A 16,536-nucleotide genomic window follows, 5' to 3' on the forward strand; every position below is an offset into this window, starting at 1 on the left:
ACCCTCAGGAGAAGTTAAACCTCCCCCCTAAATGTTGGTCCTCAGCGAAATAGTGAAACAGAAGATTGTTTGAGATGTTCACTATTTCAAAGTTATTTTCCTCTTTTCAATGTGTTTTTCTTCAGGATACCACTAGATATTCCTGTTGAATCCAAGGCCTATCCACTTTGGCCTGGAGTCCTTGGGCTGCTTCCCAGTTGTGTAGTTTCCCATTTAGAGCAACTTTCTCCTTTCTAGTGCCAGGCTTCTTCCAGGACACTCAGTAGTTAACCTTATAAACTCGGCTGTAGAAACATATCATTGGAAAAGGCTAGGATAGGAAAAACTTCCTAAAGCCTACTTCTCATTCTTCCAGACAACATGCATAGGTTAATAGAAGTTCTATCTTCAAAATTTTAAAGATAAGTGGTAGAAGATAGTGACCAGAAATGACAGCAGACTAAGCCTTGCACAGCTTTTCAAATTAATCACACCAACCATTTCTTTTAGTGTCAGTGTTTGAAGCAAGCCATGAAGCAGAAATGTATATTTTTACATATGCTTAATAACTTACTCAGCTGTTGCCTCAGCTTCTAGCAAACTAGGATCCTTCCTACAGAGAACAATGATGATGCAGATATTGTCATAGAAAGCAGCAAAGTGGATTGGCATCCAGCCTCTTTTTTCAGAAAGCATGTAATCAGCTTTGAAAGAGAGTAGACAGATGGTTGTTTCTAATGAGCAAGCCTGTGCGGCCAGGTGTAGAGGCGTTGGACCTAGAAAAAATGGGCAATTACTTCAGTGGTCAAAATCTAACATTCCTAAAAAAAAAACAAAAACAGATATCCAACCAGAGCTCAGTATTGTGTGATATAGTAGCTCTAAGATAAGCACTTAAGGACTTAATTTAGGCAATTCTTTATTTCTTTATTTAACTCAATGTCTGAACATTAAAAATCAGTTCTTAATAAGTTCAGAAAAAATAACTAAAAATATTCAAAAAATTTAGTCTATTTGTTAATTTGGTGATAACATAAGCTATTTCTTGTTTAAATTATTTTCCATTTGACTCAAATGTTTTGTGGTAAGAGATAATATCCTTCGAAATGAAAAAGAAATTCACTTAAAAGGCCTCTATGTCACTAAGTCCAGTAGGTGTTTTTCAATTTTCATCAACAGCAAATTGACCACTTCTTCCTTAAAATAGTTTCTTTCCTTGGCTTTTATAATAGCATACCCTCTTGGTCCTTTTTATCTTTTTAATGGCTTCACTTACTACCTATAAGTTGATGGCTCCCAGGAAAATTCTCTAGATCTGCTTCTTCTCCAAGCTTCGGATCTGTATCTCTGACATTGCACTATGCATCTCCACATACCACCTCGGACTTAACATATTCAAAATTGAACTCCTACCGTCCCCTCCAAACCTGGTCCTCTTTCACTGCCCCTTAAATCAGTCCAGCCAGGTCTACAAACTAGAAACCTGAATGACCCCTTGGCACCTCCCTCTCATTTTACCTCCATAACCAGTCCATCATAAGTTTTAAATATCTCTCTAGAACCTGTCTTCACTGCCACCGCCACCCTACTCCAAGCCATAATCACCTCCCAACTGATATCCCCATCTTGTTCTTGCCCTTCCCCAATCCATTTTTTCAAAATGTAAATCTGATCTTTTTAACCTTCTTGCTTAAAACATTTCAGTGTTTTCTCAAGGCCATCTGATCACAAATACAGGAAAAGGATCCACTGGCTCTGACTTAACCTGAACCACCAGCTTATTCCCCTCCTCCAAAACATACACATACACACCATACACACATACATAAAACATGCACACCTTGTTTTCTTCATTTGGGTCTTCTTATAGCTTCTCAGATATAAGATGACTGACCACACACGCCAGGTTACCCAGGAAAGTATTGGTCTGTGCCTGCTGCCCCAGCACAATGATTGATTAATAGTGTCCATTTTATTCTCAAGTCTCCTTCATTTGGATGATGAATTATCCAGTCACCCCGAACTGTTCCTGCTGTCTGAAAGCTTCCCTCTCCCAAGTAACACTTCCCTGACCAGGGTCTAGCTAACTTCTATTCATCTCAGAAAACAAGCACTGCTTTGCTCCCAAGTCAGAAACTTCCAATGGCCTCCTGCCTACCTAAGCTTTATGTCATAGCCTTGATAATCTATAACATCTGAGCCAGATCTATTCATTTAAAGCTACTGCTTAGTTTTTCCTGTTTCTTGTCCAGCACGTAAGGAGTTTAAAAGTCACCACTTCATTCTAATGGCAAGTAAAAAGCTAAACAAACTGAAAATTCAACAATTCTTCTTAGATCTGTTAGAGAAATGAGATCACAGGAAAAAAATGCTGCCCCTCAAATTGGAGAGATCGGCAGATTCAGAGAATGACAACTTAATGAAGCAGAAACCCCCACAGGAACCAGTACCAGAGGTAGGAAAACCTGAACTTTAATTGACAGATTGCTGGCAGCTCAGTGTGGACAAGTCTGAGAATTAAAAACGCCAGGGGAACCCAGTCATAGGGGGCCCCACACTTCAGTGAGTTTTATCTGCAGGAGCTCTAGCAGGTCCTCATACTAATATCACAGAAAAATCCTTTTAAACTTCTGGCAAGAGAGGGGGAAAAGAACCACTTTGAAACACAACAGAGCATTCTGTTTTTCTTAACACGGCCTGCCTTCAGGAGAAACTATTTTACCAGAGCGTAAACTGTTGGGGTATAATCCAGAGCCTAACTGATTTTGGGGAAGGAAATATCCAACTCCAGCCCCCTCCAGCCATCCTGACCCACCTAAGGTGGGGGAGAGAACTGACAAGTACGTGTGAATTTCATAGTATAGGACCATAGGCTCCCTCAAAGACTGAGACCTAGTCATAGGACTTTAGAACATGTTAGCTCATTTCAACTGAAGAGGAGGCAGTAGGCTGCGCTCAGCAGGAGAATCATATCAAAATGACATGAGGAGTTTCTTTTTGAAAAACCACACCAGCATTCCCACTGACTCACATCCTCTGCTCTCTACCTCCCTCCAAAAAGTGTTTCAGCACAATCTCATGGCAGGAGTACTATTCTTATATGTGCCTCTTACTGCTTTAAAGTGTGCTTAACAGAAATACAGACTCTTGGCTCCCACCCAGACCCTCCGAAATCAGATTCTGCATTTTAACAAGCTCCCAGGCTGATTCCTATGTACTTGAAAATTTATCCCAGGACAGTAGGATTAAGTGCGCCCTCCCCAACACACATCTGCAATGTTGATGACGTTTTTGATGTCACAACTGGGGTGCATGTTGTTACTGGTCTTTAGTAGGTAAAGGCCAGGGATACTGCTGAATAGTCTACAGTGAACAAGATAGCTCCCCCTATCCCCTGCCAATAAAGGATTATGCAGCCCATAATATCAATATTGCTGAGGATGAGAAACACTGTCCAAGGACGTAATAGAATCAGGCAAGTTCTGGAGGGGTTTATGTAGTCTGAAGAAACTATTCTTTGGTTGAGAACCATGGTCTAGGGAATAAATGCTTTTTGGGGCCTGAAAGGTGTACTTATCTCCCTTTTCTCTGAATTTCTATAGTACATCACTGTATGTTAATTATGCCAGCGATTGTCAAATGCTACCCTGTATTCATCCATCCATGAATTCATTCAACAACTGTTTCCTGACACTAATGTCAGGCTTTCTTCTGGGCACTAGGATACCATGGCAATGTTATATTAAAGTGAGGGAGACACAATAAACACAAATAATATTATACAAGGTAGCCATAAGCAATACTTCGAAAAGAAAAAGAAAAAAAGAGAGAGCAATAATGCAGGAAGTATACTATTGTAACAACTGTAAATTCCCACAGGGTAGGTAGACTAGATAGGTGCCCATTTTCCCCCGCAGGCCCTGTGTTCTTCCTGTTCCTGCAGATTTAGCAACCCCTGTCCTTGGCTTCTTATCAGCATCTGCCAATGGGGAACCTTGGAGGAGGGAGGAGAAGGAGGTCAGGATACTTGTTCTAAGAGATTCCCTCTCTGAAGTCACCTCAGATTAGTTGTGTTCCTCCATCAATGCAAGGTGACTAGTTTGAATAACTATCACCCTCCACTTACAAAATTCAGGTCTTTATAAATGGTTTCTTTAAAAATAAACCCTCCTTGAATTATTTTATAGTGTAGGAAGTATAGTCTTATATATTTTATTTGTGTCTTACCATTTCTTTCTTTTTTCGCATCCGTTTTTGATGACTCTGTTTTAAAAAGGAATGCACATAGAAGTATGATTATTAATACATAGCAGTTTCCTAAATTAGTCAAAATAGTCTCATATTAATAAGAACAAAAGGACTATGTTTAGATACAGATGGCAGGATTACATAAACAGGATCGGTTGTAACTTTTGGTCAAGCCTTCTGGGCATGTTGCATGAACCTGGCATCATGTCACAGAGGACCTGGAAATGCTGCCTCTCCAGTGGCTGGTCAAAACTTAGTTGAAGTGGTTTTGTGTTTCTTAAGTAATAATAGATGGACATTGCCACTAGAGTTATACATTTTCCATAATTGAAAATCTACCCAATTCTCAGTCAATGGAAATATAAGTAAGTCACAGGATGACTTTTTTTACCAAAGATTTTTTTCCCACCAAAGAAGGCACTTTTAAATAATAGCTATCCATTGCACTTAAATTTGACTGAATTTGTGTTCTACTTTAAGTTCATTATTTTTGAATATTTCAATCAGGCAATAGAAACATTTTAATATTAAAACATTTTAATTATAGTGATAGAACACAGAATTTATTAGTGGTCAATAGGATTAAAGCAGAACATTTTGTTTTGATGTGTGAAAATATAAATCATCATTTTTTATTGCCAGTCTTGTTCATCAGCCACTCCTGAATTTCATGTCTAGTTCTCTCTTCAGTTATGGAGGCCCTTCACTTTCACCTACGACTTTATTATTTTTATACTAGTTAAATACATTCCAAAGAATACATAAATATCAGGAAAAATTACTTTTTAAAGTTTAAATATGGGTAGCCTTAAAGAGGTCATCAATTATAAAAATTATTATAGAAAAAATTTTTGTTATTAAATGTAATTTAAGTTTATGTAGTGTAAAGAAACTATCCCCTGGTTGAGAACCCTGGGGTAGGAAATAGATGTTCTGCTATAATCTCTATCTTCCTTTTCTCTGAATTTCAATAGTAAATCACTGTATATTAATTATGCCAGTGATTATCAAATGCTGCCCTGCATTCAGCCATCCATGAAATCATTCAACAGTTATTTCTTGAGCACCTACTAATGCCAGGCTTTCTTCTGGGCACTAGATTATCATAGCAAACAAAGTAACCCAAATCCTTGCCCTTTATGCAGCTTATATTCAGTTGAGGGAGACACAACAAATAAATAACATGAGATAAGGGAGCAATAAGTGATACTTAGAAAACTAAAAGGAGTCCCTCTGAGATACGTGAAACAAAAATCTCAACTTTGCTCTAGGGCCCACTACCCGATTTTAACCTTGTTCTCAAATCGACATGCATTCTTAATGCTGAATAGGGGTAAGGAAAGGAAAAACATTTCAGAGTTAAAAACATGATACCTTGGCTAAACATAATAAAGCGTCTCTGGTTGACATTGAAGTTAGCGTTGCACAGTTGACATACAATAGAAACTCTGTTGTGCAGAGCGGCATGATGGAAAATAGCATAACCCGCCTCATCTGAAACGTTGATTGTTGAGCTTGAGGTTTTACGGCTGAATGTATGGAAAACAGCGGATAATCCTCTTTCAACAGCGGACTTCATACCAAATGGGATACTCTAAATTATTAAGAAGGTCAGAATTAGTTTCTTCAGACTACACCTAAAGTTTGGTTTAAGGGAAAAATGACAATGAAATATATTAATATAATATGATTAGGTGCTCGTTTTCAGTAGAATTTTCACATGATCCACGTGGAAAGTGTCTCACTGGGCAATGGTGAAAGTTGTTTGAGTTATAAAGAAACACCAAGAACTTAAAAATATATATTTGGGGAAGTTTTTATTCTTCCTTTTTTTCAGAAAGAAGTTACAGATTCTTCTTCTTTGGAGACAGTTGAAACAGGGTAAAGTATCTTTCTGAAATATTTTAAAAGCAAAGAGTTCCTTCTCCAATTTAAGAAGACAGCTCTAATTTAGAAGTCTAGAGACTTGTATATACAGCTATAGAAATACAGTTTGCATTCTTTGCTCTAGGTCTCAAAATGGAGAGGTAAAAATATCACACACTTCTTTGAGACATTCTGACTACTTTAATATTTTAATAGTAAATGAACATGTTATTAAATTATAAAATTTGTGGACATTTTAAAAAGTAAATGGTAAATCAGTGATAGTGTATTCTTTGAAATTGGTAAGCTCACCACTTAATTTATCTGGTTCAAATGCTCTAAGTCAAAGCTGTTGAAGCAGATGTAGAGATTCGATTCAGGATGTTGGGTTTGTGCCTGGCTCTGCTTTTTATGAGCTATATGATTTGGAAAAGATCCTTAATGTGCTTTACCTCAAATTCCTTATTTGTAAAATAGAGATGATAACAATAGTACTAGTACCTTGAAAGAGTTTGTTGAAAGGATTTTAACAGTGCCTGGCATACAAAATAATCATTCAATAAATAATAGCAATTATTGAATTAATCACAATCTAATTCATTAACAGGTGGTTTTGTAACCCTTTCAGAAATATATAATCTAGAATTGTATAGCTTCTCAACTGCTAAAATGAGAAATTTTTGTTTCATATTAAAGACTTTATTTAACCTCTTATTTATCCCTAAGATAAAAATTTGAGACATTAACTTATCTACTATATATAACTTCTTATACTAAATTATGTAGTAATCACCTAAATACCTTGCATTTCATAGCTTTTTTGAAACCAAATTTTTTCTTAAATTGCTCATGTAATTGAGCATCCGTCAGTGGAAGTCTTTTCAGTCTCAGATTGTTCACTATTTCGTTTATGGCTCCCCACCACTGTGTCTTATATAGTTGCTGATAGAAAGTTTCAAGTTCAAAATAGATCACATAATATCTATAAAAAAAAAATTTTTAGGATAAATTTTTTTGACTTTGAAGTGATTTGCTACTTTTTTTCTGTGTGGGCAAAACTTTATTTTTTTTAAATAACAAATGTAAAAATATAGTTTAAATTGTATTTGGTTGTAAATATTTTAATAATGTGATTATCAACCGTTATTAACTAATTCTTTCTATAACAACTGTCTTCTGCATATTGGCCTTTCTAATCAACATTGGCCCTCCGATGCCGGTGACCAGGGGTATAGCCCAAAAGTTACTCAAAGCTCTAACTCTGGCTTGAAGGAATTCTAGGTTTACCTTTTAGCCATCTGCTTATCCTCCTCCTACAAGTTTATATATTAACTCTTTCAATTGAGTTATGTCTACATTTGTTTTCTCAAGGTTTACCTTGAATCTGACCTGGAATGATGCTTTGTGTAATGGCTCCCTGACTTTAACTCACTGCAGTAGTGGAATAGAGAAACCCCCAACCCATTAGGTCCTTGAGCTGTAGGTAGGTAGCAGACCCAGTCTCCTATATGCTAGAATGGAAAAGTGAGAACATTTTGAGAGACTCTGTTCCCTGAGGTTCTTATCATCACAGATAAAAGAAAATGGTGGCCTTCCTTCACTTTTGCCCATGAGATACTTTTTCATACCCTCCGATTTCAGCATTAAGCACCTCAGCTGCTTACTCTACCTCTGCCAGCAAGAAGCCTGTTAATGTTACCTGGATCTCTGCTCTAAATGCAACTGTTTATTGCTATAGATATAGCATTCTTGACAGTGGTCACCCCCTTCTATGGCTCTTCACTCTGCCACTCAGGGACCATCAGTTCCCCTAAGGGTGCTGAGAAGTTAATGGTGTGGTACTAATTTTCAGGAAAATGAGTCAGTGACTCTCTATGCTAAGGAAACTCCTTTACCAGAAGCTGAGGAGGAATCAGTGGGGTTCATGGGTCAGTTAAAGGAAGGTCTTAGGGAAACACTCTGTTATGAGTTAGTCCTCTCCCCCTTGACCTTTACTTAAAACTAAGTTTTCTGAAATAATAGACCTCTTCATGGATGGAGGCATATCTGAGGATCTGTTCACGCCTATTCGAGGTTGTCATTTTTCTTACCCAACATCCTCTCTAACTAAAAAGGAAACTAGACCATGAGAAGATAAACGAAAGGCTGCCTTTACCGACACTGTTGGTACAATACCAGGCCAGGTGGTAGGACTTGTCACTTTGTCTATGGGCCCTGACTTTTGGAGGTGCCACCTTCATCAATGGGGACTTGCCTAACTTACTAGACTCCGGCCTCCAAAACCAAAGGTTTTGAATCTTAATCAGATTTGCAGCCTTTTAAATCACAGTGGTGATAGGCTCTAGAGCCTTGAGGAGCTATAGGGGTCAGACCTGGATGTTTAATTTGTATTGGATGATTAAACTAAATTTCTAGAAGAAAACAGCCACCTTCCTTTGGTATTATAAGGGTGGATACTACAAACAGATACCCCAAGTCCCACGAGAATACCCTCATAAATCTAGGCATGGGGGACACTCTGAGGATGTCTTTTGGTCTTGAGTGGCCCAGCTCTACGTCATTCTGCTCCAAGAGAATCCCAGTGCTAGCAACCTCTGTCTCTTCATGAACTTCTCCAGGGAGTGGACTCTGCCTGTGGTAAATTGCTATGGGATCAGAAGATGCTGACTACTTTTGTGGGCCTGGTACTCAGCGAGGTACTCTTAGATCACTGCTCAAGTAATAAAACGAACTTTATAGATTTAACAAATACCAAGGGAGGGTGGGCTGGTTTCTCCTAGAGATTCAGTTCAGTCATCCAATACAAATCAAGTATCCACAGCCAGCAGGGGGCTGTCTTACCCTAGAAAGTGGAGAAGCAAGAGGTGGTGAAGGTCTATCCAGAGAGAGCCTGACTACATAATTTTGTGACTCCCAAGGATGGATACACAACCTACATGAGGCCAACACTAGCCTGCGCAAAGATGATTATCGGAAGCACAGAAAGCCCAGATGGCCAGCACCATGAGGGAACCCTCATCAAAGTATTGCATGGTGATATACCACTATTTTTACTCAATACCTTAAGTCTACTCATCAGCAGGAACAATAAGGGAGCCCTACTTTAAAAATAATTCCTTTACTCTTTGGCCTGAGAATCTGCACCCAGCTTAGGGATTGTGGTTAGGAGCTTCTAACACCATACTTCCTGGACACATCACGATCACGCTACATTGATTTCTGACCTGTCTTCTGATGTCCACAACGGTATCGAGATGCTGGCATGCTCTCCCCAAAATTAAACATTTTAGTACCAGTATCAATTCATCTACTTGCTCCAGACACTATCACCTTAATAATTCATGAGTTCTACTTTCATGGACTGCCAAATCCTGGGTATCTGACTGTGATGCCTAGTTTTTGACTCTGGGAGAACCTAACCTGGGCCAAAAATGAATCTAGGATTTAGATGTTTCCAGGCATGACTAAAGGGCCAGTGAAGCTGATTCAATTTTCATAAGAGAGCTTGAGTCTCCTATGGAATAAGTCATTCTGAGCAAAGAGAACATCAAGATACATGAACTTGGTCCAATAACAAAATCAAAGAAAATGGGAGATTTTTGAGATTGTTTGTCTTCAATCATTCAGATTATTCTCTGGTCCAGCAGCAACATAGAATGATCTCTACATCATAGAAAGAAATGATTGTAAGAAAAATGACTGAAATAGCTATTTTGCACGAAAGTATTAGAGGTTCATGGCAACACTTCTTTGAAATCAGTAAAACTGGAATAGAAATCTTCCTTACTTCATTGGATTGGCTTCAATATGTCTCCACAGTTGATACATACTATTTAGCAGGCGTCAGAAGGAGCCAGCCCCAGAGGTGACACCAGCTCCACAACCAGGAGCAGCAGTGCCAGAAACGACAAAGGCATTAGTGTTGAAAGGCCTATTGCACTTCAGGGGCCCATCAGTGGGTCATTATAGGCAACTCAGGCAGGAAGAGAGATAACTGAAGGTATCTCATAGTACCTGAGACTGCTGATTCATGGGCATATGGGATTCCGAGAAATAATTGTGTGTGGGTAGATTTTATAAGGAATTGAAGATTCTCTAGTAATTGATACAGGAGCCAGGAAAATACTGATCATTACTCCACTCGTGATTTACATTTTTACTCCATGCTGCCTTGAGTCTGGGAAACAAACTTATGCTGGTTTTGAAAGCCTGAAAACTGAAATCAGTTTATCTACAATTCACGGCTTGCTGTTCATTAGTCAGAAACTAGAAAAGAATTCCACTATGACATCCTGTTGCAACACTCTGACTAGATCTTTTACAGCCCAATGGCAGTATGCTTATGCCAGTCATATTCCTTCACCCATACAATTTCTCATAGCTTTCATCCAGCGTCTTCCCTGCATTCCCAGTATCATTAGTGCCCAGCCAAACCCTAGAACTTGGGAGAATCTGAGAGAATAAAGTTCTATTCAGAGGTATCTCTTAGCTTGGCAAGGATCGTACATGGAGTATGTCAAGAAGTGTTAAGCCACTGAGCGAGAGATTCCTCCTCCAGGGAGACGCACATTAACTGTCCATTCCAGAAACTTGAGATCTGCTACTTAATTACTTTTGAAATCGTGGTGGTGATTAGCCACATGGTCTTTGACTTCAGCTCTAGTACCATGTGTGCATCCAGGTAGTATTCAATGGAAAGATCCACCTTTCATCCTTTATCTTTTTTCTCTCTCTGCCTTATTTCATTTATTTCCTCACTGCCATGCATCTTGAAATAAATTTATAATATGCCTTTACTTCTTCACATTTCATGAACTCTCCCCAACTTTACCCTTCAATGTAATACACATAGTCTTCTGTAACCATAACTCAAATTTTTTACCAAGTCATTGCCAAATTTAGAGGGCTCTATCCAATCTTGAATTGACTTGACCTTTTTCTTTGCTGAATTTGATGCTTTTAACAATTTCTATATTCTGTTTTTCAGTGGGCCCACAGATTTGATCCCCACCATCACCTCTATTTAACTATTGTGTTAATTAAAAACTAATTACCATCTCTAAGGATTACTACATAGAATGTATCAAAGTGCACAAAGTAATAAATGTAACAGTTAATACTTCGCTGAGTCCATATATCATTCCTGGGGGGGGGGGGGGCGGTATTTTTGTTCCAGGATCTCCAACCTGAGGTTTTAAATTAGGCTTTGCATTTTGACACTTTCTTTGTTTTTCTGCTTTCAACAAGCTGTGGCCAGTAAATAATTACTGAAAGTTCCTTACCTTTTTCCATTAAATTCCATGACTGGTATTGGGTAATATTCTTTGTATCCTGCATCTTCTACAAATGTTTTAGCAGCACAATCCCGTATTTTTTCTAAATTGTTCTAAAACATGAGTTGCATTACTAAAAAAATATCTTTAAACAAATCTAAACAATTATGACTTCTTTCAGATAAAATTTTATAGATGTAAATGATAAATTTTAAATATAATATCCCACCAGACTTTAATAATAACTACATATATTTGACCCGTACAATGGGAGGAAAAAATACAAAAGGAAAGATAATATAAAATAGAAAAGCAATGACAATTGAAACATATGTTTATACTAAATTCCAGATGAAGAATTATTGCTCCCACACTCTATAGGATCTGTGTTCTAACACTAATCTTTGAGAAAAATGAAAGACTATGTAGTGTTCGTTCAGGGATTTCTACTTCACTGTTTGGTTAAGTATTCGAGTGCCAATATGGTCCTTTAGAGTCTGTAAATTCTGCGAGGATGATAGTCGCACCTAGCTTATTTATCATTTTATCTCTAACATCTAACATAGTACCTTAGATATAGTTTTCCCTTGTTATATTTGTTACATAATGTACAAAAAAATTAGTGATTTGGGAAGATACTCATTTGGAGAGCTGCCTACTACCTGTACCAACAGAGTCTTTGTTGAATGGTATATAGGATAAAAGAGCTGTTGAATGACAAACTATTTGAGAAACAATAATTTAAACCTTAAATTCTTCCAAAGCATTCTCGATTGAAGAGGTGGTAATATCAAATTCAATTCCTCCATGAACATGAAAATACTGATCCTCTTTGTAGTGAAAATTCTGGCATTTAAAATCTCGTCCATAGATAAAGGGAGGCAATTCCCGCTCTGTCTTAACTTTGTCATCTCGGAAAAGGAAAAAAAGTTTTATTTAAAAAGTGAAAAACGACACATAAAAATCATATTTTGGAGATCTAGATTCTCATTCACACAAAGTAAAAAAATCCACAGGAAAAGAAAATTTTGACAATTACAGAATATAAATTATTTATGCTTTAGTGTATATTTTAAACATTAAAAATACATTTATGCCATACATTTTGAGTATTTTCTGTAGTTTCATTTTGCAGAAACTCTAAAAGAATAGTCAAAACAGCATTCTACTTATTGATTTCTATATGTGAGCTCAAGACTAATATCTTTTAATTATTAAAAAAGATTTGAAATTGTGTTCCTTAAAGAATCTTTCGTTAAGTAGACAAAAACTTACCTGAGCTAGTTTAGATGAAAAGAGACATAAAAAAGAAATAAGTGGGTATCTTTCACATTGCAAAAATAACCAGCCCACATTTTCAGAAAGTAATGAAACTACATGTAAACCATTTATTAAAAAATTTTTTTTTCTAAAATTTCAGTAAGGTTTATTCAATATTTTGATTTGTTAGCAGAATATGGTTTCATCAATATAAAGCATATAATATATTTTGAGAAAAGCAAAAAGTACAGGAAAATACAAAGAATAATATAACATCCTAATTGAAGCACCTGGAATTGACTATTAACATCTAGTCATATTTGCTTCCAACAATCTAAGTAATAAAACATTACAGATATAGCTAATGTCTTTTTAAGCAATGCCTTCTTAATTCCATTATCCTACACCAGGACAAGCATTTTCATGAGTTTATTTTTAAATAATTCACAGATATGGATAATTATCTTCACCATTTAAATGCTCATGATGCAAATTTTCACTAAGTGATTTGCAAAATTTCTACTGAAACTTTCATCTGAATAGAAAGCCCACTATAACAAGCCTACAGGATTAGGCTCCAGTGAAAATATATAAATCATGGGCTAATTTGGGTGGGAGGAATAGTTTGCACTGCATTCCTATCAAATTCCATATAAACATAGTCCTATTTTGGCTCTCTATTTTCCTATATTTTCTATTTGTTAATTACAGTGCCGATATATTACTAAACTTTTAAAATATTTTATTGTTTCTTTTTCAGAAATTTCCTTTAGTGCTCCATATTAATTTCAGAATAAATTTATAAGCTTTCATGAAAAACATGATAGGGATTTGGAGTAGAAGTGATTTGAATTTGTACTTTGGATAAGACATGATATACTCGCAGTGTTGTTGTCCCATCACGAACATGACTAATTTCCCAATTTCTCAGAACGTGTTTTAAGTCTTTCAATAGCCATTATAATTAGTATGAATATATACCAAGTACTATGTTCAAATACAAAGTATATTTAATTACTTTGGAGACATTAAATTTTTTTTTTCTTTCTAATAGGTGACAGCTAGGTTATGTGTCTGGAATCACACACTAATACAAAATTAAAATAAAAATTTAATATATATCTATATTTTAATATTTATGTATATATTTATATTTGATTTTTGGAAACATTCTTACCTGAAAAAGGCTGAAGCAGACTATTTAAATATGGAACTTTCATCTTCTTTTTTAAACTAAGTAGAAATGGAGTCAGAAAACATATTAACTTTAAGTATCCTATTCCAATTCTGATTTCTTTTTTCTTCTCAAAGTGTTTTTGGATAACTTTTTTTTGAAGATATAATCTTTGCTGTAGTTTCTGGTAGGTACAAATATCAAGATAATCCTGATTATATTTTATTGCATTAGTAAGCCAATAGGCTGTTTCAAATATAAAAACATTTTCACACTGTTGAACTTGTGTGGTGCTGAATGTCAACTTTAGCATAATATTTTCAGCATATTTCATAAATATAGCTTTTTCTTCAGGCCAGTTGGGATTATATGTTGGATCTTCATTCATGTCTTCATCATAGATTCCACTAAAGTCTGGATCCTTTGTAATATCTATCAAACCTTCACAATGAAAAACAAAAATTTTAGATAGCAAAAACTTCAATTTGGCTTCCTGATAAATTTAGCACATTGAACAAAAGGTTTCATCTTCAAATCCTACTAACATGACAGTAAAGGGATAAAGAAATGCCAATGAAATTATTAGATTTTATTCAATAAAATTGAAAAGAAGATGGTTGAGTGGTAAATAAGCAAAGAAAGATGGAAGCTTGTACAATTAGAAAGAATAGATTCCCTTTCTCTTCAAAATAAAAGAAACACAATACCATAGAAAAAATAATGCAAGTTCCATCTTTAAATCAAAGACCAAGAAAACGTGATCTCCCTTAAGCAGAAAATCATCTTTTCAGTAGAGCTAAGAGTATAATTTGGTTTTCAAGCATTATATTACATATTACTTGGTTTTTGCTGATAACAGAAGCTATATATGTAAAATCAATAAAGAATTTGCCTGCTAACTGTGATATACCAAATAAGAATTAAAACTTGATTTTACTGTTATGACAAATTTCCTCTGTTACACTCCCTTCCCTTTTATGATGAAATTAAGAACTTTCTTGTTGTTGTCTTTTTAAAAATAATTGCATTTATAATGTTACCCTTAATCTAAGCTTGAGAAAACATAAAATATGACTTTGAGGAAAATGTGCAGTTTGTAATGTGTGTCTTAAAGTGTAAATGATATATTAATGTGTTCCTATTTCATTTTCCCTTCAAACTCTTCCTTCCTTCCTTCCTCCCTTCCTCCCTCCCTCCCTCCCTCCCTTCCTTCCTTCCTTCGTTCCTTCCTTCCTCCTTCCCTCCTTCCCTCCCTGCCTTCCTCTTCTTCCTCTTCCTCCCATCCACCCATCTATATATCTATATCTATAGCTATAATCTCCACAATACTCTTGGATTTTTAAAACGGCCACTATGATTCACTCCTCTTTTGTTAAAGAGTACAATAAATGAAGAGATTATAAAGAAATTAAAGTGTTCCTGACAGTTTTCAAAAATCTAAACATGAGTCAGAACATGGTTGGTACCTCTAAAACTTTCTGGATTGGAGTGGGTGAAAGCAAGTCAATTTTTATGACAGAAAGTTTCAGCAATTGGAAGCACTGAAGGACAGGTCATGGTATCTGATTAAGGTGCAATGGGACCCCCCAAATTGCCTTTCTAGGTAGCACGGCCCATTCCCTTCCTCACTAAGAGGTGGAAGGAAGGAGGGGAAAAGAGAGAAGGGGAGAGGAAGAGAGGGAAGGGAGGGGGAGGGGAAAGAGAGGGAAGGAGGAAGAATATGGGGAAGGGAGAGCGGAAAGGGAGAACTAAGAATGGGACAATGGATTTTGGAGAGCAGTGAAGAAAGAGCCTAGAGAAGAATCAATGGTTCAGACAGAAGCAGAAGGATGACACCCTTGCTGAGGGGCTGCCCCTCGGTTCACAATTATTAAATCCCTCCCATGCTAGGCTTAATCTCTCAAGACGTGTAACATCACTGACCTAGCACTGAACATGCAGGTAAGGACCCTTTTTCATGGAGCTTACCCTTAAGCTTACTGTTTACTTGTTCTTGACATCAGACTTATTTTTGTGTCTCAATGAGAAATGAAAGCTCAATGAATATTTTATAAAGTGAATAAATCAAACTAGAGTCTTTTACAAACACGTACACATATAAATATACAGTGTATGTGTGCATATAATTTTTGATTAAGCTATCAGTGAAAAGGACAGATTTATTCTCCCAATAGCCAAGAAAGAAACCATCTGGGTGACATTTTATATCTGAAGGATGAGCTGTCTCCTTTTTTCTGTTTCAGATATGATGAAATCTATATAAGATCTATTGCCAGAGTCTCTCCTCCAGTCAAGTGAAATTCTAATACATTTTAACCAGAATTGAGACTTGTTTTAAGCATGTGCTCCCCAACTTGGAATATATTTAGAAAATGATTATATATATTTGATCACTGAAAGCAGTTGGAATCAGTGTTGGGGTACACATTTCCCATTTCGCTTTCCATTCCACTGGGCCTGCTGCCAAGGAACCAAGGAGGGTTTTGTTTTGTTTTGTTTTGTTTTTTTAAGCTTCGATAAAAAATTTAAATATAGTGAAGGGGATAAACCAGGATTGAGTGGCATCTACTGTTTATACATAGGCATTAGAGAAGTATGGCCCTGAGAAGAGAGGAATTTAAAAGTTAGGTGAATCAAGAACGCTCATGAAACCAAATTCTACTAAAACACCAAAGCTTAGATTGCTGATGCACATTATTTATCCTTAACTTTAAATTTTATTTATTTTTGAGGTTT

At 36.4% G+C, this 16,536-nt stretch overlaps 1 protein-coding gene across 1 annotated transcript in view; it reads right to left on the reverse strand.

Moving 5' to 3' along the window:
* ANKAR (ankyrin and armadillo repeat containing) overlaps positions 1-16,536 on the reverse strand; it is a 50,361-nt gene that overhangs the window by 31,261 nt on the left and 2,564 nt on the right. The window contains exons 3-8 of the mRNA XM_016147792.2: positions 13,804-14,241; positions 12,114-12,277; positions 11,376-11,479; positions 6,895-7,075; positions 5,602-5,821; positions 554-755 (exon numbers count right to left, since the gene is read on the reverse strand). Of these exons, the coding sequence (XP_016003278.2) occupies positions 554-755; positions 5,602-5,821; positions 6,895-7,075; positions 11,376-11,479; positions 12,114-12,277; positions 13,804-14,241 (1,309 nt within the window). The remainder of the gene's footprint in view (positions 1-553; positions 756-5,601; positions 5,822-6,894; positions 7,076-11,375; positions 11,480-12,113; positions 12,278-13,803; positions 14,242-16,536) is intronic.

This window comes from Rousettus aegyptiacus, unplaced genomic scaffold (assembly GCF_014176215.1).
Source record: "Rousettus aegyptiacus isolate mRouAeg1 unplaced genomic scaffold, mRouAeg1.p scaffold_m13_p_2, whole genome shotgun sequence".
In the NCBI taxonomy this organism is placed as follows: Eukaryota; Metazoa; Chordata; class Mammalia; order Chiroptera; family Pteropodidae; genus Rousettus; species Rousettus aegyptiacus.